General features: G+C 55.2%; 1 protein-coding gene across 2 annotated transcripts; it reads left to right on the forward strand.

Annotated features, from left to right (window-relative positions):
* The first annotated feature begins 32 nt into the window (after positions 1-32).
* Positions 33-23,677, forward strand: SLC43A1 (solute carrier family 43 member 1). Of its 2 annotated transcripts, XM_029914720.1 has the most exons (15): positions 33-106; positions 654-820; positions 9,285-9,462; positions 9,553-9,608; positions 9,748-9,824; positions 12,295-12,387; positions 14,011-14,144; positions 15,241-15,419; positions 16,488-16,634; positions 16,730-16,765; positions 17,004-17,142; positions 18,922-19,063; positions 19,301-19,374; positions 21,850-21,973; positions 22,923-23,162. In XM_029914720.1, the coding sequence occupies exons 2-15, from the start codon at positions 667-669 to the stop codon at positions 23,067-23,069; spliced, it is 1,680 nt and encodes a 559-aa protein (XP_029770580.1). In that variant the 5' UTR covers positions 33-106; positions 654-666; the 3' UTR covers positions 23,070-23,162. The 2 variants fall into 2 exon arrangements, with proteins under 2 accessions (XP_029770580.1, XP_029770579.1); XM_029914719.1 differs by lacking the exon at positions 19,301-19,374 and having other exon boundaries at positions 22,923-23,677.
* Positions 23,678-25,678: the final 2,001 nt, after the last annotated feature.

Consider the following 25,678-nt stretch of genomic DNA (forward strand, 5'->3'; position numbering starts at 1 on the left):
CGAGTGAGTGAGGGGCGCCGGGGGCGCCGGAGGGCCCGCCCCGGGCCGTCTTCCACGTGGCAGCTGTCGGCCAGGATCGAGAGACCGCGGGGACACCGGGCGCCTGGTGCGGAGAGCGGGAGGGCGGAGGGCCGGCGGGGGCCCTGCCCCGGCGGAGAGGAGTGGTCTTAGCCGGGCCGCAGGAAGGGGAGTGGGTCCCAGGCTCGCCCCGGGCTTACCCTTCCTCCTCCTGCTCGCTGCTGGGGGTCCTTCCTGGCGCGGGCGGCCGGATGCTGGCCAGCGGTGGCTTCAGAGCGCGCCCTGCCCCTTGCTGACCTTTGGGGACTTGGGGGGAAGTGGGGGTGGGGTGGGGCCCGGGAGCCGGGCTCTGCGCGACCCGGCCCGCGTGGAAGAGCCCGGCAGCGCGCCAGGAAATCTGTTGCGCTCAGACAGGACCTTCCTTGTTTCCGATAGTGGCCCGGCGGGAGCCCAGCGCTGCGGGAGCCCCTGGCAGTGCCAGTGCGCCCAGAGCTGGGTTGGCGGCACCCGCCGGGAAGCCCAGGGCCCCGGGGCCTTCGCGGGCCGGCTCTCGGGGTCTCAGGGGCCACTGGGATGCAAGACCCTTCCCCGGGGCCGCCGGGGGTCCGTGTGCTCAGCGCGGTGTTCCCGTGCAGGCTCGCGGCCGGCATGGCCCCCACGCTGCAGCAGGCGTACCGCAGGCGCTGGTGGATGGCGTGCACCGCGATGCTGGAAAACCTCTTCTTCTCGGCCGTGCTCCTGGGCTGGGGCTCCTTGCTGATCATGCTCCAGAAGGAGGGCTTCTACTCCGTCCTGTGCTCAGGTGTGCCCGAGCAGGGGCGCGTCGGGCTGGCGCAGGGGCAGCAGAAGGGGAAGGTGGAAGTTGCAAAGGAACGCGGGTCTGAGGGCAGGGGTCGCGGGGCGGCTTAAGACAAGCACTGCGCAGGCGTTGGGACAGCCCCGCTTCCTCACCAATTCAAACTTCATCTGGAGAGGGGGTGGCTCTTGCCCCCTCTACCTCGTTTAATCTAGGCTTCCCAGAATGCCAGGTATCCTGCTGGGCATTCAGACCCTTTGGCAGCCTCAGGCCTAGAGCAAGATGGAGACCCTTAGAAGGAGAAGGCGCCCAGCTGGGTGAGGGATATTTTTTTTTCCTTGTCAGGGCTCCTGTAAGGCTAAATAAGACAAAGGAGAGCCTGCAATGTACGCTTGAATGTAACAGGCCGGTGCCCCTCCTTTTCCAGGACTTTGAGCCCCCAGGTCTTCAAATCACCTATCCTCACATCCATGAGCCTCATTTCTTCCAGGCCAGGCACTATGGAGGGACCCTGCTTTCCATTTTCCTTTTTTCCATTTCCATTTTCCTTCCACTTCCCTGGTGGCCCCTAATGAGGAAGTAGGAGACTTTGTCATGTAATGGTCTTGATACCTGCTCACACTCTGTGTGTGTCTCTCTCTCAAAAATAAATAAACATTAAAAAAAATACCTGTGAGACCTTTATGAAGGTCTAAGCCACCTACCTTCTGATTCACCCATTTATTTTAAAAAGGGTCATGTCTTTTTATTTATTTATTTATTTATTTATTTATTTATTTATTTTTATATTTATTTTTGAGAGACAGTGAGTGAACAGGGGAGGGGCAGAGAGGGAAGGAGACAGGAATCTGAAGCAGGCTCCAGGCTCTGAGCTGTCAGCACAGAGCCGGATGTAGGGCTTAAACCCATGAACCATGAGATCATGACCTGAGCCAAAGTCTGCCGCTTAACCAACTGAGCCACCCAGGCACCCCTTGACTCACCCATTTAAAGTATACAGTTCAATACATTGTGCAACCATCACCATAACCAAGTTTAGAACATTTCCTTTACCCCAGAAAGTAACCCTGTAACCATTAGCAGTATAGTCAGTTTACGTAGGACAAACATAGATTTTTTTTTTTGAAGACACTTGTTACCTTTTAGAAGAGTTCTGTCCATGAGGCTTCAAGCTACCGGGACACAGCCATCTGTACCCCCTTGATCTTCTCTTCAGCTCGTCTGTGAATTTGGCCTTCACAATGACAGGCTGCTTGAGGGAGCCCTCCCTCGTCCAGCACTTTGTAGTCGGCTGATTGTAGCTCATCAAGGTTGGAAGGTTTGAATATTTCAGAGAAATTGCATCTTGTAATATGTGGGCTTTTGTGACAGGCAATTTTCACTTCACATGACGTTTTCAAGGTTGTAGCATGTGTCAGGACTTGGTGTCTTTCCAATGCTGAGTAATGAACTTAACCATTCACCCTTCATCAGTTGATCGGCATTTTTTCCACTTTTTGGCTAATATGGTTACTCCTGTGAATACTTAGTACAAGTGTTTGGGTGACTGTGTGCTTTCCTCTGTTAGCAAGGAATGGAATTGCTAGGTCATGCAGTAATTCTATGAGAAATGCCAGACTGCTTTCCACAGTGGCTGCACCTTTCTTTTCTTTAATGTTTATTTATATTTGAGAGAGAGAGAGGGAGCGAGCAGGGAAGGGGCAGAGAGAGAGGGAGACACAGAAGCAGAAGCAGACTCCAGGCTCCCAGCTATTAGCACAGAGCCCAGCATGGGGCTAGAAGTCATCAACTGTGAGATCATGAACTGAGTGGAATTCAGACACTTAACTGACTAAGCCACCCAGGCACCCTGTGACTGCCCCATTTTACATTCCCACCGACACTGTATAGGGTTCTAGTTTCTCCACATCCTCACCAACACTGATGATTACTCATCTTTTTTTACTATAGCCATTCTAGTGGCTACACATACACTCTTTTTATTTAAAAATTTTTCATGTTGTTTTTACTTATTTTTGAGAGACAGAGAGAGAGAGCGCGAGCAGCAGAGGGTCAGAGAGAGAGGGAGATACAGAATCCAAATACAGGCTCAAGGCTCTGAGCTGTCAGCACAGAGCCCGATGCGGGGTTCAAACCCACAAGCCGTGAGATCATGACCTGAGCCAAAGTTGGACACTTAACCGACTGAGCCACGCAGGCGCCCCATACACGTACTCTTTTTATGGTTTTGATTTGCAGTTCCCTAGTGGCTGACGATGGTTAGCATCTTTCCAGGTGCTTCTTGGCCCTTGGCGTATCTTTGGAGAAATGTCTCTTCAGATACCTTGGCCATTTTTAAGGTGGGCTATTTGCTTTTTTATTGTTGAGTTGTAAGAGTTCCTTATAGTCTAGGTACAAGTCCCTTATGAGAGACGTGATTTGCAAGATTTTTCTCCCCGCTGTGGGCTGTCTTCTCACATTCTTCATGGTGTCTTTTGGAGCACGAAAGGTTTTTTTACTATTGAGGAAGTCCAATCTGTCTTTTTTTTCCTTTGCAATTCGTGTCTGGGTGTCATGTTTAAGAAATCATTGCCTAATCTAGGATAAGAGTTTTTACAGTTACAGTTCTTACATTTAGATCTAGAGTCCCTTCGGGGTGCCTTGGGGGGCCCAGTTGGTTTAGCGTCCAACTTCCGCTCAGGTCATGATCCCGTGGTCTGTGAGTTCGAGCCCCGCGTCAGGCTCTGTGCTGACAGCTCGGAGCCCGGAGCCTGCTTTGGATTCTGCGTCTCCCTCTCTCTCTGCCCCTCCCCTGCTCACACTCTGTCTGTTTATCTCTCAAAAATAAACAAACATTAGATCTTGGGTCCCTTTGCAGGTAATTTCTGTATGTGGTGTGAAGTTTCCGCTTAGTGTTTTGAGTTGCCCAGAGGCTGAGTGTGGGTCCGACCCCAGTTGTCTGGGAAACCTAGAGGTGGCCAAAGCGAACCTTCCTTTCTCAGAACTTACTTGTCTACTGTTGGGAAGCAAAGCACAGCGTGTCCCTCCTCCCCTCACTCAGGTACCTGAGCCTAAATCCTCAGCCATTGGGCTGATGGGGGGAGGGTGCTGTCCCTTCTTGTGCCTCAGTCACGCTGCCCTATCAGAAGTGCTTACTTTCTGCTTCTTGAAGCCTCCTTCTCTGTGGACCCAGACTCCCTGTCCAGAGTTGCAAGAACACAGAATCAGACCAGGGATGTGTGTTCCCACGGAGTGGAAAGAACCAGGCAGCACGGCTTCCAATTCTATGTGTTGCTTGACTTATTTCATGTATTTCCTTCACTTTCTAAATATCTCAGCTACCTCATCTGTAAAATGGGACCAATACTCCCCACCCCCCACACCCAGGGACTGCTGTGAAAATGCAACGGGAGCAAATACGTGGACGGCAGGCGGGGGTCATAATTACCTGCCGGACCCAGCTCTGCTGTCATTTGCTGTGTGACCTTGAGCCAGTCACCCCTCCTCTCTGGATCTCCACTCTTGAGTGTATAAAATGGAGTGGACCCTCCTAGTCCTCCTGGCCACAGAACAATGATGTGAGCCCCAAATGCTGTCGTGCTGTTGTTTAATAAACGTGGAGTTCATGGTCAGGGTGTTCACTAGGATCAGCTTTGGGTTCCCTGGCCACACCCTCGGTCTTCAGTGTTTTTTGTTCTCTCTGGAGGTACGCCCTGGGGTGTCACAGTTAAAAGAGGGCTCTGTTACTCAGAATTTAGACAGAGGCAGATCAGTTGAACACATAACTACTCTTTATCCAGCAGAAGTGACCAAGTGATAAAACAATGGCTAAATCTCATCAAGCCTTTGCTGGATCTTCAGTTCTCATAGCAGATCCGTGATATGGGTATGACTATTAACCACGTTTTGTAGAAGAGAGAGCTGAAGCTCAGAGAAGCTAAGCAACTTGCCTGAGGTCACACAGCTAAGGAGCAGAGCAAGGATTCAACCCCAGATCTGACTCCAGGACCTGTCTCCTAGTCCTCATGGGAATAGTGTAGCCCCCTCCAATCTTCTTCAGCTTAGAGTTCTCCTCCCATAGGCGAGACAGCCGCTGGAGCCCAATCCTAAGGAGGTTTTGGTGAACGTGACTGTCAACTGCAGGAAAGTGAAGCATCAGGGCACAAGGAGGGGCTCACCATCCTGAAAGACTCAGTAAATGGGATCATTTTGTGTGTGTGTGTGTGTGTGTGTGTGTGTGTGTGTGTATGTGCGCGCGTGCGCCCGGCAGTCCTCAGAGCCAGCCAGCCTCTCAGGGTTGCAACTGACCACCATCCCCATTTCACAGATGGGATAACAGAGTCTCAGAGTCTTAGCAGGATGGCTAGTGAAGCCAGGGTTTGAATGTGCTCTGTGTGGCTCCAGAGGTGAATGTTTCTCGGTGGTCCTGCTTTCCAGGGCTTGGCACATCTTGTCATGTGTAGTTCACCCTCATGATTTTACCTTTCCCGTGTCCTAGGTACTGTTGACTTAATGCTTCCTTTTTACATCAACCCATTTTAAAAAATTAGCTTTTTTTAAAAGTTGGTAAAGTGTCTGATTTTGGCTCAAGTCATGATCTCGCAGTCCATGGCTTCGAGCCCTGAGTCAGGCTCTGTGCTGACAGCTCAGAGCCTGGAGCCTGCCTGAGAGTCTGCATCTCCCTCTCTCTCTGCCCCTCCTCCACTCACATTCTTCTCTCTCTCTCAAAAGCAAATAAATATTAAAAATATTTAAAATAAAATAAAATAAAAAATAATTAGCCTGATTAAAAAAATCTTTTTTTAATGTTTATTTATTTTTGTGAGACAGAAGAGCGTGAGCAAGGAAGGGGTAGAGAGAGAGACACACACAGAATCTGAAGCGGGATCCAAGCTCTGGGCTGTCAGCACAGAGCCCAATGTGGGGCTCGAACCCACAGACCGTGAGATCATGACCTGAGCCGAAGTCGGCTGCCTAACCAACTGAGTCACCCAGGCATTCCAAAGTTAGCCTGATTTTATATATGTATTTAATTAATTAAAAACATTTTTTAATGTTTATTTATTTTTGAGAGACAGAGCGTGAGCAGGGGAGGGGCAGAGAGAGAGGGAGACACAGAATCCGAAGCAGGCTCCAGGCTCTGAGCTGTTAGCACAGAGCGTGATGCGGGGCTCGAACCCACAGACCTTGAGATCATGACCTGAGCTGAGTTGGCTGTCTAACCGACTGAGTCACCCAGGCACCCCCAAATTAGCCTGATTTTAAAGTGTACTATCCTTGGAATGTTGGGTTTGATTGTACTTACACACACATTACACACATATATGTGTCTAATACATACACACACATGTATAACATGTCTTCAGTGTACATACAAATATATGCATGTTTTTCCAAAACAGTCACATATGTATGGATATATATATGTGGGTGTGTTTCTGATACACATTGAAATGACTAATAACTGAAACATCAAAATCCATTCCCTGCATCTCCCAGCTCGTCTTGAGTGCCCCACAAGCTACGCATCCCGCAGTTGGGGAAACACAGTCTTCTCCTAAGGCTTCAGCTCTCTCAGCAGCTCTGTACGTTTCCCCCGTCCCACCCCTCACTTTACTTGCCTATAAGAGTGGGGCAGTTGGATTTCAAAGACATCTTCTGTTGTAATTGGCATGGATGGAGTTCTAAGGTATCTTTGCATGTTGGGCTGACTTTTTCCAAGGAGTCTGGCTTTATCCAGCCATGCCGAGTGATGAGGCCTTGGGAGCCAGCTCCTGTTAGTCAAACTCACAAGAGGCTGACGGATAAAGCAGACCCACAGATGCACTGACTGACCTTGAGTTGCTAGCAGGCCACTGGGCTGTCACGCTCCCTGAGCACACCTCGCCAGCACCAGCACGTGCGTGGGAAGTGTCTTGAGCTGCCATGTTCAGGACAGAGGGGCCCCGGGGTGGACAGGAGAGGGCTGGCCCTTGGAGATGGTCTTGGGTCTGACTGTAAGCCTGCCTGTAAGAAGCTGTGTGGCTGTGAGCTGCTGTGATTCTCGGAGCCCCGTCTTCTGTACATTCGGGGTTACTGGACTCACTTTTTAGGGAGGCTGTGAGGATCGAAACAGATACTGTATGAAAAAGCCTGGCACAAAGCAGGTGTTCATTAATCGGGACCTAGTAGGACCTGTGTGAGGGGAGGTGCCATTTGATGGTGAAAGACTGAGGGGTAGAATCAGTGTCTGATGCAGGGACTGTAAACTCAGATGCCAACCGGGCCAGGCAGTTCGTAACAATCAATAATAATAATAATGATAATAATAATAGTAGGGCAGGTGTAAGGTGGCAGATGTTAGGAGGTAAAAGAGAGGTGAGGACTTGGGTGGCTTAGAGAGCCCAAGACCTGGCAGAAGAGGGTAACCTCCACTCAGCTCCAGCAATGGCCAGATTCTGAGTTCTTTTTTTTTTAATGTCTATTTATTTTGGAGAGAGAGAGAGTCAGAGTGAGAGCAGGGGAGGAGCAGAGAGAGAGAGAGAGAGAGACATAGAATCAGAAGCAGGCTCCAGGCTCTGAGCTGTCAGTACAGAGCCCAACGCCAGGCTTGAACTCAAGAAATGGTGAGATCATGACCTGAGCCGAAGTCGGATGCCCAACCGACTGAGCCACCCAGGAGCCCCAGATTTTCTGAGTTCTTAATGAGAATCCAGATGTTTAGGAGATAACTCCTTTATTTTTAATGTTTATTTACTTCTTTTGAGAGAGAGAGAGCGCGGGCACGCACTAGAGCGCGTGAGTGGGGAGGGGCAGGGACAGAGGGAGAGAGAATCCCAAGCAGGCTCTGCCCCGTCAGCACGGAGCCTGCCTGATTCGGGGCTTGAACTCACGAACCCTGAGATCATGGTCTGAGCCGAAATCAAGAGTCAGATGCTTAACCAACTGAACCACCCGGAGGCCCTGTTTATGGGACGGCTCCCAGTTTTAAACTGCACCCAGTTAAAATTTGCACACCAAGCAAAACACGGGTGTAAGCCATCGCGGGTGAACTGTTGACAGCCTCCGGCCTAAATATTCTCTGCATTTCTTTCTGCTTCGCCCACTGTCGCCACAGTGCCCGGCACACAGCAGATACCCAGTGCAGACACACCTGACAGAGAACCGAACCGTGATGGGGACAACCCCTGAATGATGGGGTCAGCCTGAACCTTACAGGCTCTTCCGCAGGCCTGCGCCCTATCCTTAGCTTCCCTTGCAGCTCCCTGTCGCCCAAGGTGCTTCCTGCCCTGGCTGGCCAGCACTCAGGATGCGACACTTCTTCCTCCTGGTCTTCCTTATGTGAACACACAGGTCAGGTCACCCCTCTGCGGCCTGCATGCGCTTCAGATATCTGAAGCCAGGAATCATTGTCACCATCGAGGGCGGGTGCTTCCTCTCCAGCATTCAGGCACCGTCACATCCTCCTGTTTTGTTCTCTTCATCGCAGCTGTCACTCTTTGCTTTTTTTTTTTTTTTTTTAGCGGAAGCTCTATGCCCAATGTGGGGTTTGAACTCATGAGCCTGAGATCAAGAGTCACATGGCCTGCTAACTGAGCCAGCCAGGTGCTCTAACGGCATCTGCCACTCTAAATCTTATTCGCTGTGGGGTCCCCAGGACCTAGAGAAGAGGCTCCCTGCATCATGAGCCTCCGCGGGGCCCAGCACCTGTACCCCTTCGTCAGCTATTTCAGGAGAACCTTCTCTGGATGAGGCTCTGTGCAAAGCTCACCTTCCTCAGCTGATTTTTTAAAAATATGTATTTATTTTTGAGAGAGGGCAAGAGTGAGTACAAGGGAGTTGCAGAGAGAGAGAGAGAGAGAGAGGAAGGGAGATGGAGAATCTGAAGCAGGCTCTGCACTGACAGCAGAGAGCCCAACCTGGGGCTCGAACTCAGAAGCCATGAGATCAAGGCCTGAGCTAAAGTTGCAAGTTTAACTGATTGAGTCTCCCAGGTGACCCCCGAACCCCTACCTGGATCTCCCAGAGAGCATACTGCTTAGGCATTCCCCCCCACCCCCCCTTTTACAGGCTAAGGGGCACTGTGGCTCAGAGAGAGGACCTTACTTTTCCGAGGTTGCCAGGCTAGTAGGGGTCGTGGCGGGAACCGGGAATCTGGTCTGTGTGCGTTTGGCGCACCCTGAGAGTGGCCTTGGCAGTGATGCTTGGGGAACAAATGGGGCAGGGGAGCAGCCGCCTTGTGACCCAGTGAGCACTGAGTGAAGTGAATCGCCCTCCTTCCCCCACTACTAACCATTTTTAATCACCTGTCATGACTCCAAGTTGGCACTTTGCCTTGAGGACGAGTCCTCACCGGAGTAGATGTGACTGTAGGCCACCTCTGAGGTCGCCTGGTCGGGGGTAAGGCCTAAGCGTAGGGTTTGGGCTCAGGACCCCGGACCCGGACCCGTGTCTACTGCGCCGCGCCGCCGCCGCCGGCTGTCACTCGCTGAGCCCTGCCTTGCCTCCTCAGCGGCGAATGCTACCAACACCTCCCAGGATGAGCAGCGTGAGTGGCTGAGCTGTGACCGCCAGGAAGAGATGCTCAACCTGGGCTTCACCATCGGCTCCTTCGTGCTCAGCGCCACGACCCTGCCGCTGGGGATCCTCATGGACCGCTTTGGTCCCAGGCCCACGCGGCTGGTTGGCAGGTGAGGGGGCGGCGCCGCGGGGGGCCGCAGGGGGCGGGGAGGTTCAGGGTGATGGAGGGCGACTCCTTCTCCTTCCCTGGATCTCCACAGCGCCAGCTTCGCTGCGTCCTGCACCCTCATGGCCCTGGCCTCTCGGGACACCAGAGGTGAGTTGTGTGATCTCGGGTGCGCGCCCACGAGAAGAGACTGGGCGGGACGAAGGTGGATCATCCTGCCGTCCCAGCCCCTGCCCTTGGCCTCCCACAGCTCCCTGAACGCCCTGACCCATCCCTCTCCCCTTCCCAGTCCTCTCTCCGTTGATATTCCTGGCGCTGTCCCTGAATGGCTTTGGCGGCATCTGCCTAACGTTCTCTTCACTCACGGTGAGTGTGACAGGCCCGGACTGGCAGCAGGGCACCAGGCGTGGGGTGGGGGGGTAGAGGTGAGTGAGGGGGACAAGGGGTGAGGGAGGAACCGGTGGGCGCAGAGCAGATGCGTGTGCAGGCTGCAGCCGAGGGTGGACTGAGGCCCTGCACGTGGGGATGTGATGTGTAGGTGTTGGGGGGTCGTGTGTCCCCAGCACACAATGTCTGCCGGCCTCAGTTCTAGGCACTGGGGCTACAGCACAAGCAGAACTGCCAACTTCTTCACCTTTCTAACTCCTGTTCCCCAGGTCAGTAGAAGAGGTAGCCTTCCCCAAACAGTTAAACTAATAAATTACGTCACTAGTCGGAAGGGCTGGAAAAAAAATAAAACTGGGCAGCGCCATAGTGACGGGGTCGGAGTAGCCTGTGTGTTTGCCACGTCCACGTGTGATGCTCTACATGGGCAAGGGCGAGCGGAGGTGAATGTGTTTGTGAGGGTATTAGGTCAAACTGCCGGCACTTGACCTTGCTGGACCTACAGAAACCGCCTTTTCCACGTGGCTCCACCTCCTGCAAATGTGTGTGGTTTTGTGTATGTATTGCGCCAAGTGTGTGGATTTCTGTATGTGAGCGGAAGGGTTAAAGGCTGATGAGAGGTTGGTGGGGGAGGGGTTCCCAGGCGGGCCAGCCACTGGCTGTTTATCTCGGATGAGGGCAGCCCCGATCCGTCCTGACCGCCAAACTGGGTGTTTCTGGCTGAATTTCACCTCACCCAGCAGCCGCCTTAATTCCAGCCCGGGACATTTCACAACTCTCTCGAAGGAAGCGGATCCTTTCCTCCCCGCCCCCCTGCAAAGCCCCTTCTCCACGCTGTGCAGCTTGGCTCGGGGCCTAGATCCCTTGGCTCCCCGTGCCCTGCCCTGCGCTGCGCGGTGCGCAACCTCGGACCCGGCCCCTGCCCGCCTAGGGGGCTCTGCGCCTGCGGCGCGTCCGCCGCTCCTCCCCCTGCCCCGCCGCCAGTAATCTCCAGCCAATGGCAGGGCCCGGAGCCCGCCCCGCCCCCGCCCAGGCCTCTGCCCTCGCGGGCCAAGACCCACCAGAGCTAGGACATCCAGTGCTGTTCAGCCCCTCGCCCCCCTCCCCCCGCCCCCCGGGAGCCTGGCGGGCCTCGCGCCCTCCCTGCACCCCGGCGCCGCCCTGCTGCGCCGAGACTAGCGCCCGAAGACCCTAGGGCGGGGGCGCGGGAGCCGTGGGTCCGCCCCCTCTCCGGCCCTAGCACTTTTCTTTGGTGTCCTTGGCAGCGTGCCTTGCACACACCAGGTTCCAGGGAAACCTCTGCCCCAGTGGGGGTCAGCCTGGGCCCAACCCACCTTAAAAATTTTTTTTAAACATGTATTATTTTTGAGAGACAGATCATGAGCAGGGGAGGGGCAGAGAGAGAGGGACACACAGAATCTGAAGCAGGCTCCAGGCTCTGAGCTGTCAGCACAGAGCCCGACGTGGGGCTCGAACCCACGAACTGTTAGATCATGACCTGAGCCGAAGTCTGACAGTCAACCGACTGAGCCACCCACGCTGAGCCACCCCCTTTTCATAGCTGCTTGGAAGTTGCTGGAGGGCTCAGTTCTCTGTGGGTCTTCCCCTCTGTGGAGAGGGTGGAAGTGTGTGTGGCGTCTAAGGCCCTTCCCGGCTATGGGATCGGTTGGCCTGGGAAGGATGGCGGAGCCAGAGGGGGATGTACACAAAGGGCAGTGTGACTTTGCTTTCTCCTCCCCCGAGGGCCTGGCTCAGGCCAGAGAGCAGAACATATGATCAGTTCTCTGCTGGTGGGAATTCTGGGCCTGCTGCACACGTCACACCCACCTCTCCTGATCACCTGGCCTGCCCCTGCCCCCTCTGTACATCCACCCTTCCCTCCATGGCACCTCCGGTGACTTGTCCTTCGGGGCCACCCAGCAGGGTTCATTACAGAGCCGGCCATGGTCACAACCTTGGGGTTCAGGATTGAGCAAGGGTTGCCAGAACAGGCGAGAAGGTCGTTAAGAAGCTCTGTGAACTTGAGTACATTTCTTTCCCTCTCTGGGCCTCAGTTTTCTTACCTGTCAAATGAGTTGCACTAGCTCAGTTTTTCTTAAACGCTCCTTCCGTGGGTTACTAAGAGGTGTCACATAATAGAAGGAGTCTATGGTCAACTGACTTGGGAAGCCGTGGGGTTGAGCAGAATTGACAAAATTGTTCTCTGAGGGCACTTCTGATAACCCTTGAGATGCTAATGTGCAGTAGGGGTCTGGAGGAGGCAGGGAGTCCGCTGGTTTCCCGTGATTTTGCCTTTGACCTTCTCTGCTGCATCTCCTGAGGCTCGTGCTCCAGGAGCTCACTCTGAGGGCTGCGGGGAGGTGCATCGAGACTTAACCCCATGGGCTGGGCAAGGGGTACCCTGGGCGGTGTCAGGCTCCACCCAGCTTACCGGCCCTGCTTCTGTCCTCAGCTGCCTAACATGTTTGGGAACCTGCGGTCCACGTTCATGGCCCTCATGATCGGCTCTTACGCCTCTTCTGCCATCACGTTCCCGGGCATCAAGGTATTGGAGCTGTTTGGGGCAGGAGGACAGTGAGGTCACCTGGGTTTTCTTTTTGCCTTGACAGAAGAACTAGGTGGGGCTGGGTGAGTAGTGGCTGGCGTGCCTGGGGACCGTTGTTGCCACCAGTCAGAGGTCAGTCCCCACCACCGAGGGGCAGGCACGGACCTGTCATGGAAAGGGCCCAGGCATGGCTGCTGGCCAATGGGTCTGACCTCCCTGCTTGCCTCCTTTCCTTTACTGCCGTCCCAGGCCAGGCCTCCATTCCCCCTTCTGGGCTAGCTCCAGCCTTCCCAGCCCATCTCCCTGCCACGGACCTTTCCCGTCTCCGGTCTGTCCTTCACTTGGCTTCCAGAATGATTTTAGCTGGAGGTGTGGCTGATCCACACCTGCCCTGCTTCACTGACAGAATCAAGTCCATCCTCTTCACAGACATTCAGTGCCCTTGACCTCTTTGGCCTCAACCAACCTCTCCAGCCACATCGCCTTCTCCTGCCCTGGAGAGGCTGGTTGCCTTGGTCCAAGGTCATGAACAAGGCAGCCTGGCAGAATTAGAACTGGAAGGGCTGAGTCCTAGCTTGGGAGCAAGCTTGGGACCTCATTCCTTCCCCTGATAGCAAATGATAACAAGGTGCACTTTCAACTGGGCCGTAGGATGCCGTTCAGATTCCACCATGGACAGTTACATTTGTTAGTTGAAGGAACTTGCTCGAGTCCCCAAAGGGGTTTGAGAGTGCATGGGCAGGGGTGTCCATCGATTGTTCAGGTAGCTGCAGGCATGGAGGATGGTGTCACCCAAGGCAATGGGTGAGGTTTGAGGAGCCAGATCTTAACTCCCACTCACTTGGGGATGTGGCTCTCTGAAGCTCTGTCCTGTCCCCAGGGAAGAAAGAGCCTCTAGGCCCAAGGCTGAGAAGGACAGAAATTTTCCCAGGCAGCACTGGGCAGGAGCGTGGGGACGGGGTGGATGTCAGTTGTCCCACACAGGGGCCACAAGAGCAGGGACGCCATCTCTAGGTACCTGGCTTCCCCAGTAGAGGGCCAATGCATTGGCACAGAATCCCAATCAGTTCCCACCTACGTGGGTTGGGAGGCCCTGGGCAGAGTGCTTGCACATGCGCACACCCCCCCCAGGTGTCCTACCTGGGAACACCTGTGAAAGGCGAGATAAGGCTTCTCGGGTCAGGTTTGTCTTTCCCTTGGGGAATGTGCCAGGAATGGCAAGATACACGCAGCGAGGCCTGGTAACCCAGAGCATGACTTTTTCTCTTTTGTACATAAAAAGAAATGGCATTTTTGTGTGAAAGCCGACAGGTGCATGGAGTCACAGCCAGGTTCGTGCGTCCTTTTCTGATAATAATTGAGATTCCAAGGATCTCAATTCCACCAGCAGCTTCAGCACACTGCGGGAATTACTTCACCCCTTGTTAGGGGGCTGGGGTGAAAAAGGAAGAGGCCAGTGGTCTTCTGGGTCTCTTAACTTCTGGCCTCCGCTTCTCATCTGCAAATTAGGCACAAGGAACGGGGTAGAAGAGACCTTGTCTGGGGCCTCTAAGGCCTGGGCTGTGCCTTGGGCTGGAAGAGGCGGGGCCAGGGTGGCCCACGGGCCCACTGCTCCTTCCGCAGCTGATCTGTGACGCTGGCGTGTCCTTCATGGTCATCATGTTCACCTGGGCGGGCCTGGCCTGCCTCATCTTTCTGAACTGTGCCCTCAACTGGCCCAGCGAAGCCTTTCCTGCTCCTGAGGAAGTTGACTACACGTGAGTCTGAGAGGGGTGGGGGTGGGGTGGCGGGGGGGGGGGCTCCCCTCTCTGTGGAGGGCGAGGCAGGTGGGGATTGGGGGTGGTAATACAGTGGACAGAATCAGCTTTGGCCTCTGCTTTCTCGTCTCTACAGTGGGCTTGATCCTCCCCACCCACAAGCGTTTGAATAGACGTGGCACATAAGAGGCGGTCACAACACCGCCACCATTATTCTTACTGAGTTTGGAGGACGGGGTCAGAGTAGGAGGGACCCCAGTGACAGTGCCATGTGGGGGCCCAGGAGGGGGATACAAAGACTCACATACCCCACCCTTTGTGGGACAGCCTGAATGCTGACTTTTCCCTACCTCCTATCTGTTCAGTGGGTGGGGGGAGATGTTCCGCAAGGAAACACTGGGATGCCAGTCATAAAGCTGATATTTGAGTGCGTGCTGCAGGCCAGGCGCTGTGCTTAGCGGTCCTGCCATCCTCAACAGTCCTGTTAGTGGATTCCGTTATTAACTCCGTTCATAACAAAGGGTCAGGGAACAAAATGACTTTCCTAAAGTCCAACCACTGAACGAGGGGGGGATTAAAGATTAAAACCAGGCTCTCTGACTTTAGAATCTGAATTCTTTTTTTGTAATTAGAAAAATTTTTAATGCTTATTTATTTTTGAGAGGGAGGGAGTGGAGGAGGGGCAGAGAGAGAGACACACACACACAGAATCCGAGCTGTGAGCACAGAGCCCAATATGGGGCTCGAACTAATGAACTATGAGATCATGACCTGAGCTGAAGTTGAACACTTAACCAATTGAGCCACCCAGGCGCCCCTCCAGAGTCTGAATTCTTAATGCTGCCTCCATGGCAACAGCCCAGGTGGAAAAGGACTCCCCCACCCTTCACTTACTGGGTGCTAAGCAGGCCTCTGGCCCAGGCTCTGGGTGACGCGAGCCCTACACTAGGGAGCTTGTCAGCGGGCACGTCAGCCAGTGCAAGGTGAAGGGGTGCTCGGTGCCCCTCGGGCAGACCAGGATGCACCGCTGGGGCAGGCTGTTGAGGGTGGGCTCTGCGTGGCTGGTTCCCACATGCCCTGGCCTGGCTGCTGTCAGGAAGAAGATCAAGCTCAGCGGGCTGGCCCTCGATCACAAGGTGACAGGTGACCGCTTCTACACCCATGTGACCGTTGTGGGCCAGCGGCTGAGCCAGAAGGCCCCCAGCCTGGAGGAGGGGGCTGACGTCTTCATCTCGTCCCAGGATGTTCGTGGCACTTCAGAAAGGCCTCCTGAGAGTGAGTGTCTGGTCAAGGGGCCAGCCTTGGGTGACAGCTGGGCTGGGTCCTCATGCTTCTTAGTGAGGACTCACTCTCCCCTCTGTGCTCTACACCCGACATCCCATGGTGTGTATAGGTGAGGCTTGATCCCCATTTACAGAATGGGGGGACATCAGATCTCAGAGAACTCCACAAGTTCAGACTCGGGGGTACTCTGCTGGATTCCTGGGTGAAGGAGGGAGGGAGGACCTTCTAGAATGGGGCAGGATCTCCAGGGACAGCTGGTTTCATCAGGGCTCCCTGCAACTTCCGAGCCCCTTGCATCAGGTACAGCCAGGTGGAGCCCGCTGGGAGACCCTCCGGCGCCCAGCTGGCTGGCTCCCCCTGCTGGCTGGAAGAGGAGCTGCATCCACCTGCTTGAGCCACTTCCTAATGAGTCAGCTAATGATTGGCAGGTGTACCCGCCTTGGAGTCCCAAGATGGGGGTTTGAGTCCAGCTCCCCAGTTGCAGGCCGTGTGACTTGGACAGATCACTTAAGCCTGCTCTGGCTTTCCTTAGCTCTGAAGCTAGCAGTCATAATTAATGCCCACTGAGGGGGGAAGTTAGCTGTGAGGCTTAAACGGAGCCGCGGACGTGGCAGCCCTGGAAACACAGCCGAGCCACCGTGGCAGAGTGGTGGCGGCTGCGAGCTGCAGCTTCCAGCCCCGCGAGCTTGGAAGAGAGTCGCTGGGCTCTGAGCCTCAATTTCCACATCTGCAGGACGTGCTGAGGACAGGATTCACTTCTGGTGAATGGGATAATGCACATCCCGTGTGCAGCAGTAGCCAGTCCTCCATAAATAGTACCTGGAGTTACCGCCACCCTAAGGTGTATGTCCTGAGGGAACCCGAAAACGTTCTGTTGAAATCAGTATAAGACTGGGCAAGAACTTGGAGGCCAGTGAGTCTGGACCGTCATTTCCGAAGGAGCCAGTCCCTTGAGAGTCCCCCAATGAGTGCTGAGCCCCTCTGGAACTGCAGCGGCTTGGACAGCTGGAGGGAAATGGAAGCTCTGGGGCTCACAGGCGCCCTCTGCTGTCTCTCCAGAGTCCGTCCCCTTCCGCCAGAGCCTCTGCTCCCCCATTTTCCTGTGGAGCCTCCTCACCATGGGCATGACCCAGCTGCGGGTCATCTTCTACATGGCCGCCATGAACAAGATGCTGGAGTACCTTGTGACCGGAGGCAAGGGACACGGTGAGGTGCCCCTGGGCGCGCTGGGGGCTGGTGGCACAGGAGGGTCCCCCTGGCGGGCTCTTCTCACTCTGGCTTCTCCCCACTCCCCCCGACAGAGACGGACATCCTGACAAAAAGGGCGGCAGAGACAGGTAGGGGAATAGAAGTTGGGGCCCTGGCCCACACCCACCCCACCAGCGCCCACTCCACAGGGAGCCTGGGCCCAGCCTTGTAACCCTGTGCATTTGGGGCATCTTGAGAATGTGGGGGTCACAGGGCAGCTACTCTGGCGCTGCCTCTCCTATGCCAGGAGTGGGTGACGGTGCCCACTGGGCTGCCTGCATCACTCGTGCCAGTTCCTGACTCCGCTTCTCTTCCTATCCTGCCCAGTTGGGTTCTACACCTCCATCTTTGGGGCCATGCAGCTGTTGTGCCTTCTCACCTGCCCCCTCATTGGCTACATCATGGACTGGCGCATCAAGGACTGTGTGGACCCCCCCAGTGAGGGCACTGCCCTCGGAGATGCCAGGTGACGCGCACAGGGATGGTGGTGGCTTCCACACACAGCTTCTCATGTCCTTCTCCCAAGAGCTCTGGGAGAGCAGGAACATGTCCCCATTTTACAGATGAGGGAACTAAGGCTAAGGCGGGTGTGGCTTGCTCGATCATAAGTCTAGCTGATGTCAAGTGCCGAGGGCACGCTAGGCACCTTGCATTGTCTTATGGAGCCCCGACGGCTCTCTGAGGGAGATACGTTATCATCACTTCACAGATGAAAAAGCTGACATGCAGAAAGGTTAAGCAACTTCCCCAAGATCACACAGCTCCTAGTAGCCCATTCCAGAACCTATGTTGTAAAGGGTTTACTGGCAAGCCTTCTTATGGCTAGAAAGTTGGTGCAACAGACATCTATTGCTGTATTACACAGATTAGCCCCAAAGCGGGGCATTTTTAAGCAGCTAACATTTCTTGTCTTGTAGAGTTTTCGAGTCAGGGAACTGGGAATGACTTAGCTGGGCAGTGCCGGCTCAGCGCCTTGTCTGTCCGAGTCTGTTTGGGCTGGTATAACAAAATACCACACACTGGGCGGCTTAAAAACAATGGACATTTATTTATTACCGTCCTGGAGCCTAAAAGCTTCCGGTCAGGGTCCAGTGGCTGAGTGAGGACCCTCTTCTGGGGGGGAGGGGGTGTCTTCTTGATGTGTCCTCACACAGCCTGAGGAATAGGGAGCTCCGTGGGGCCTCCCTTATAAAGGCACAAATCCCACAGTGAGGGTTCTCCCTCTCGTGATCTAGTCCCCCCGCAAAGAGCCTCCCAACCTCCTAGCACTGCCATGTTGGGCATTAGGATTTCAGCATATGAATTTCGGGGGGTCATTCAGACCACCGCGGGCTCTCATGAGACTAAGGTCCAGCTGTCGGCTGGGCTGCAGGTGTCTGGGGTATTGACTGGGTCTAAGGGAGGGAGACCAAGCCATAAGCTTCTGTGTCCTTCACAGTGAAGTCTCATGGATGACATCCCATCATTTCTGTCATATTCTGTGGGTTGCCCAGAGTAACAGTGTGGGACGGGGCTGCACGGGAGGTGGGTGCCAGGAGGTAGGGCCCCTTGCAACCTATCTTGTTGGCTGGAGACTGTAGTTGGGTCTTGAACTGGAGTCTTCTGACTGCTCGTGTTCTTTCTGCGTTAATCCAAATAACTCCTGTTTGTCCTTAGAGGACAGGAGAGGGGGCATCTAAGGAAAAACTCCATGGCTTCCCTCCTCAGCCCCGACACTCCAGCCCCAGCACCCTGCCCAGTAGCCCCCGATTGCAGGGTCATCTGTCTAGGATAGATGGGCAGACTGCCCTCATCTCGGCCTGCTGGCCTCTCCCCGGGATTGTGCCAGAGAGGGACCTGCCGGATGGTCCCGGGCCAAGCTGTTGTCCCCACAGTGACATCTACTTCTGTCCAGGTCGATGGACAGAGATGCTTCTGTGGGGACGTCTGATCAGAGGCGATGTGAGAGCGTCCGGTTCTCCACCTTCCTTCCCATCCTTGATTCTCAGACTCCAGCTGTGCCTGGGCTGTTTGTCAGAATGCAGCTTCCCAGGCCCCACTCCTGAGACTGAGGGGAGGGGAGCCCCGAATCTGCATGTTAAAGAAAGTCCCCAGGTGATAGTGGAGTAGACTCAGCACTTCAAGAAACACAGGGCTGGGGACGTGGTTTGCTGCCTTTGTTGCTAGTGGTAGAGGTGCAGGAGGAGAGGGGAAGGCCTGGCAGGGAGCCAGGAGGCAGCAGCCAGTGATGTCCTGTCCTCCCCAGGGATGGGGTGGCCACCAAGTCGGCCAGACCCCGCTACCGCAAGATCCAGAAGATCACCAACGCCATCAACGCCTTCACCCTGACCAACTTCCTGCTGGTGGGGTTTGGTGTCACCTGCCTCATCAACAGCTTACACCTGCAGGTACCCACCTCTGTCCCCCTAGCTCCCCGCCTCCCAGGACCCCCCCAGGGGGCTGTTTCACCCCATGCCTGCCTTCCAGGGAGCCTAGTTCTTGTCCTCTGGGTCTGTCTTCTGGGTCCTTCCGGGAGGTATTCCAGGGATCTGATGGTCAAGGGCTCTGTCACTCCTCACCCTCCCCAACTTGCCTCCAGCCTCCACACCTGCTCCCACCTCTTCTCTCTCTCTTCTTGGTTTCAGTACGTGACCTTTATCCTGCACACGATGGTTCGAGGTTTCTTCCACTCTGCCTGTGGCAGCCTCTACGCCGCAGTGTGAGTCAACCTGCACCCCACTGCCTGCCTGAGCGTCCCCACCCCCCACCCAGTGACCAGAAGAATCCTGGATCAGTTGAAAGGCCCCCGCGCACCCCTCTGTGCCCCTCTCTGCTGCTCCCTGGAGCACTGACGTCTTGAAGTTGGTGGGGATTGAGGAGGCTGCCCAGTGGGCCACCCTCTCTCAGCATCCCTGGTGGTGGGGAGGCGGTCTGCCAGGGGGTCCTCCCTGAGAGGAAGCCAGGATTCTTTTCTTTAGGTGTATTCATTTTGAGAAAGAGAGGAAAAAAACGAGCTAGGGAGGGGCAGGAAGAGGAGACAGAGGATCAGAAACAGGCTCTGTGCTGACAGCAGAGAGCCCAAGGCCGAGCTTGATCTCAGGAACCAGGAGATCGTGACCTGAGCCGAAGTCGCACACTTCACCGACTGAGCCCCCGATGTGCCTTGGTCAAATGTCTATCCTCCTGTCTCCCCTGTCAGCCCTAGAAATTTTCAGACTGTCTATGACTCTCCTGCTCTGTCTAGAGCAGCCCCCAGTTCCCTTTCCCCTCGCCCATCTGGTTTCCACCTTGAGTGCTGCTGAGGGACTCCTCGGGGTGTCTGATGAGCAGTGGTGCCAGGGACAGGGTTGTCCCCATTGTTGTCAGGTGTGTCTTTCAATGGCAGGCGCCCTGCAGCCCATCTCCTGCATCTGCTCAGGCCAGAGCCTTGACTCTGCCCTTCTTCACTCTCCATGCCCAAGCCCTGCTCGGTCCCGCCATCCACAGACCCCAAATGCGACCCTCTCCTTGTCTCCAGCAGCCCCCACCACCCCGGCTGAGTGCAGCAGCTCCCAGCGGGGTCCCTGCATCTGTTCTCACCTCCCTTGGTCTATTGAAGTTTACTTATTTATTTTTTTAAAATTTGAAATGTTGTTTATTTATTTTTTTGGGAGACAGAGAGAGAGACAGCGTGAGCAGGGGAGGGTCAGAGAGAGAGGGAGACACAGAATCCAAAGCAGGCTCTAGGCTCTGAGCTAGCTGTCAGCACAGAGCCCGACTCAGGGCTCGAACCCATGAACCATGAGATCATGACCTGAGCCGAAGCCGGACGCTTAACCAACTGAGCCATCTAGGCGCCCCTGAAGTTTATTTATTTACTTAGAGAGAGAGAGAGAGAGAGAGAGAGAGAGAGAGAGAGAGAGGGAGAGAGAGAGAGAGAGAGGGCATGAGTGAGCAGAGGAGGGGCAGAGAGAGTGGGAGGGGGAGAGAGAATCCCAAGCAGGCTCTGCACTGTGAGCATGGTGCCTGATGTGGGGCTCAAACTCACAAACCATAAGATTATGACCCGAGCCGAAACCAAGAGTCCAACGCTTAACCGAAAGAGCCACTCAGGTGTCCCTTCCCTTGGTCTATTTTTAACACTGGGGCTGGGGACACCTGCTGGGACATGTCTTTTCCTGTCCCTCCGTGGCTTTCTGCCTGGTCTCAGAAAAAGCCAGAGGCTTTGTTACGGCTTAACGGGCCCTACAAGGCCTAGCCCCCGGGCCTCTCTGCTCTCTTCTCCCCTCTCCCCCCTTCACTCACCTCGCTGCAGCCTCTTCAGTCCTCAGAAACCCCAAGTGTGTTCCCTACTTAGGGGATTTGCACTTGCTGTTCCTTCTTCCTAGAACAGTCTCCTTCCAGATACCCACAAGACCTTCTCCAGGTCCGTACCCAGTGTCCCCTTGTCAGCGAGGCCTCTGCTGGCCATCCTGTCCATGGTGGCGGCCCCCTTGACGCCCCTATCCGCTCTCCACCCCACGTCTCTCCTTGGCTCTTGACACTACCCTTGTGTGTGTGTATCTTGCTCATTGTCCAACCGACACAGCCCTCCAGAAAGCCACCTCTCCCAAGTGTCCGGTTCAGTGCAAAATGTGCACACACCTTAGCATGGTACCTGGCACATGGGGGCTCAGTGAGTACTTGTCAGAAGAATAAATGAACTGCCCATTGAGGTCAGTGCTATCTCAGTTGTTAGTGGAGGAAGTGGGTCTCACAGAGGCTGGATTACTTGCTCTTATCACATAGATAGCACTTGTCAGCAGCCAACTTGGTGGCTCTGAAGCCACAGCACACAGCTTTGAGGCCAGAGTCCAGAGAGCACATGCAGGAAGGCTTTCTTCAAATTAATTAACTAGTTAAAGTTTATTTATTTAGAGGGAGAGAGGGAGCATGCACAAATGGGGGAGGGGCAGAGAGCAAGGGAGAGAGAGAGAATCCCAAGCAGGCTCCAAGCTGCCAGCGTGGAGCCTGATGTGGGGCTTGAACTCATGGATGTGAGATCAGGACCTGGGCTGAGATCAAGAGCCAGCCGTTCAACCAACTGAGCCACCCGGGCGCCCTGCAGAGGGGCTAAGTTCCATCCTGCCTGCCTACCCGAGGGCTGGGTCTGACACAGGGTGCTGGGCTAGCGAGGGCCGTGTGCCGGCCTGACTGGCATACCTCTCGTTGACAGGTTCCCGTCCAACCACTTTGGGACGCTGACGGGTCTGCAGTCTCTCATCAGTGCTGCATTTGCCCTGCTGCAGCAGCCGCTTTTCATGGCCATGGTGGAACCCTTGAAAGGAGACCCCTTCTGGGTGAGAAATGGGGTTGGCATGGGGTGGGGGGGAGGAGCAGGAGCCCCTTTCCCAGGGCTCTCCTTCTGAAGGTCTCTAATCTGGGGGGTCCCCAGCTGGCTGCCCATCACAGCCCCTCACAGAGCTTTAAAAATAGCCTGTCACATCAGTGCCCCTCCCCCTGGGCCCCAGAGTGTCTTCGCACTAAGCCTCTGGGTCCCTTATCAAGTGGCCTGGTTCTGATGCCGTCCGGTTTCACCCAGTGCACGGATCCTTTCTTGCTTCGGCACCTCTGGAAAGGGGTTCCTCCAAACCCTCTCAACTCAAACACCCTCAGTGACGGGGCAGCAGCCACTGGTATGGTTAGAAGGGCTTTTCCTTACCCGGAACGGACACCTGCTTCCCTAAAGCTGACCTTCTCTCTGCCCTGTGGGGCCACCTGTCCTGTAACCCTTCTCCCACAAGAATGATGGAGAAAGCGCAGCCACCGTTTACCGAGTGCTCACCAGGTACTCTGCTCACTTAATCTTTGCCATGATAGCCTTGAGGAGGCCTTAGAGTCATGGCAATTTGTCCAAAGTCACACAGTGAGTGATGCGGAGCAGGATGTGGACTTAGGCCAGGCGCATGTGAGGGCCCCTGCCCCGGGTCTCCTGCCCTCGGGCTGTGTGCCTCGGCTCCTTTCACTGCCTGCGAGTCTCCTCAGCACCCTCAGTATCTCCCCAGCTGGTGGGAGCACCAGCCTTAGCCAGAGTTCTAACTAGGCTCTGAAACTTGACAAGGTCGCTGCACGGTCAGTGAGATCTTGTGTGGAACAGTGATTGAACACGTAAGTGCACTGATTAATCACTGTGGTCCAGGACCTGTGCAAACATGGCTGCCTTCTCCTCTCTGTCGAAGGTTGAAACAGGAGGGTCCCTGGGGAAAACGAGTCCCTATTTGACTCTTGTCTGTTCTCCTTGCCCTAAAGGTGAATCTGGGCCTCCTGCTCTTCTCACTCCTGGGATTCCTGCTACCTTCCTACCTCCTCTACTACCGTACCCAGCTCCAGAGGGAGTATGCCACCAACTGGAAGGGCCCGCAGAAGGTGCTTGGGAGCCTGGAGATGACTGCATAGACCTCTGCAGCCACAGGGCCCTGGATGACATGCAGCCAAGGCCCGAGCTACCAAAGGGAATGCCTCATACGGCTTTTCTACCTGTAACATACGCGCAGAGCTGGGCCGTGGATTTATAAATACCAAGAGAAGTTCTATTTTTGTAGGGACTTGCTAAAAGGAGAAAAAAAAAGAACTAAAAAAAAAAAATTTTCCCCAAAGCAATGATGCTCCATTGATTGAAGACAGCCCTGTGCTAGAAGGCCGTCTTCCTCCTCAGAGTGGAGGAGGCCAGGATGCAGGGGCTGCCTTTTCTCTGGGCCTTCATCCTGCTTCCTGGGGGGTTGTGGGATCAGTAAACAGGCTACTCCTAGGGTTCTAGCTCTGCAGTGCTCAGAGAGTATGCAAGTGTACACTCGCACATGTACGTGTTTGTGTGCGTGTGAGTGTGTGTGTGTGTCTGTGTGTGTGTATGAAACTTCCCCTCTGAGGAAAGGGGCCTGAGGTGCTGGCTGTGTTCTGGATGGGGTGGTGGGGGGGATAAGCCCCTTCCGGGGCCGGAGGGCGGGTTCCCTCCCTGGTACTGCCTTTTGTAGGTCTTAGAGGAAATAAAAAAGGAAGTGAGAGACTGGCTGTGCCTGTGTCTTCGTGGGGAGGGGTGTTCTCCCACAGCCCCATCCCTCTTCCTCACCCAGGCTTGGCTGGGCATTAAGTAGGCCACCTGAAGTGCCAGCCTGTCCATCTCTGGCTGTCTGGCTCAGCTCCCTGTTCTTAGCCAGTCCACCCCCCCCCCTTAGTGTCTGGAGGGAGCGCACATCCTGCCCTCTGCCCCTGCTCCTCCTGCCCACCCCCCGCCACTTCCCATGGTTTGAGGTGCATCCAGGAGTTGGCCTTTGTCTCTACAGGGGGATCAGGGCAGGAGGCTTTAGAAATAATCCCTGAGGATGCTGGAGGTTTGCTGAAATTTACACTTTTTTATAGTCTCCTGTTTTATCTTAAAATTTATGCAAATTTTGAGCTCCACTTTCTACTATATTTATACTCATTTTTTAACATTGAAGTGAGGCTTTAAAATTACATAGGTAAAGACACCGTCTCTGAGAGCGAGGGGCCCTCCAGGAACTTACACCTTTTTTATTCCAGGCCAACACTTCTTTACGTTGTCCCTCGAAGCCTTGGAGGCTTAGAGCAAGTCACAGGCTGGGGGGATGGTCCAGGGAGGGGCCCTGACACTCATTGAGAACCTGCCTGTACTTCACAGATTATCTCATTTCATCCTAACTATAGCCCAAGAGGTTAGTGTCTTCAGATTGCTTTTGTGGGTTGAGGAAAGCCCAGACAGGTTAAAGCACAAGACCAAGGGCATCCAGTCTGTAGGTGATGGCACTGAGCTTGAAACTTGGACACTCTGACTGCTGAATCCTAACCACGAGGCTTCCAGGACGGCCAGCGACAGAACGGAGGTCCCAAGCTTCTCAGCCCAGCCTAGCTGTCCTCACAGGCTCAGAGCGACCTCAAAAGCCTTGTGGGTCTCCCCCCTCCCACCCACTCCAGTGGGGGTGGAGTGGAACTTTGGAGAACCTTCAAATGTTAGTGCTGAAGGCAGTATTACAGATGAACACTTCTTTGTCCTAAATTCTCTTTCAAAGTTAATGGAACAGACTAATCCACCCATTTCACAGATGAGAAAACCTCTCCAGAGGGGTCTGGCTGGAGATGTGACAAATCCCATAGATCAGACGGCTGCTCTGAGTTCAGACTCCTGGCTTCCAACACAGTTCCCTTTTTGCAAAACATTAAACCAGAATTGGACGGCGCCCACGGACGGGTTGGGCGGGTTCCCAGAGGGCCTGCTTGGGTCACCATCCCGGGATTCGACTTGCCAAGAAATCTGGTGGAGGTTGATCGCGACCGTGGATCCCACCCGACCGCGGGGCGCGGGCTGGCAGAGGAAGCAACGTATGTGGGTCGGGGACTGGGTGAGCCCAGCAGGCGGCGCTGCCGGGCTGCATCTGGGATGGGATGGAGGGGTGGGAGGGGGCGGCGAGCCTGGAAGGGAACCCCCCCACACTCCTCCCCACACCCAGCCTCCGCAGGGTCGGTCCTTCCCGGGCCTCGACCCCCAGACTCCTACCCTGGCTTGCACTGTCCTCCTTTGAGATCTCATGCCTTCCCGACCCCCACCCTTTCAAGCGGTATCTGCACCCCCGCGGATGCCCAGACGGAAGGAGTGGGTCCCGATGTTGGCCGCTGCCCAGCTGGGGCTTCGGACGGAGTGGGCGTTGCCGGCAGAAATCCCGGCCTCTCGGGGGAGGGGTGGAGAGCTTGGGGAGGGGGCTGGGCAGGGGCGGAAGCGAACTGGAGCCGTGTTTGTCGCGGCGCTGCCGAGTGGAACAGATGGCTGGGGAGGGGAGAGGGTACGTGGCGGGGGGGAGGAGGGGTGCGGGGGCCGGAGGATGAGGAACGAGGAATTGCGACGCCCCGAGTCTCCCAGGAGAAGCCCCCCCTCCCCATCTCTTCCCAGAAAGAGGGGGTAGCGCCGGCCGTTTTCCCGGAGAGCGTGGCCTCTGGCCTGCGGCGGCCCCCGGCTGCGCAGCCCGCCGCCCCCGGGCGCGCCCCACATCCCTGAG

The sequence above is a fragment of the Suricata suricatta genome, chromosome 11, assembly GCF_006229205.1.
Source record: "Suricata suricatta isolate VVHF042 chromosome 11, meerkat_22Aug2017_6uvM2_HiC, whole genome shotgun sequence".
NCBI classification, from domain to species: Eukaryota; Metazoa; Chordata; class Mammalia; order Carnivora; family Herpestidae; genus Suricata; species Suricata suricatta.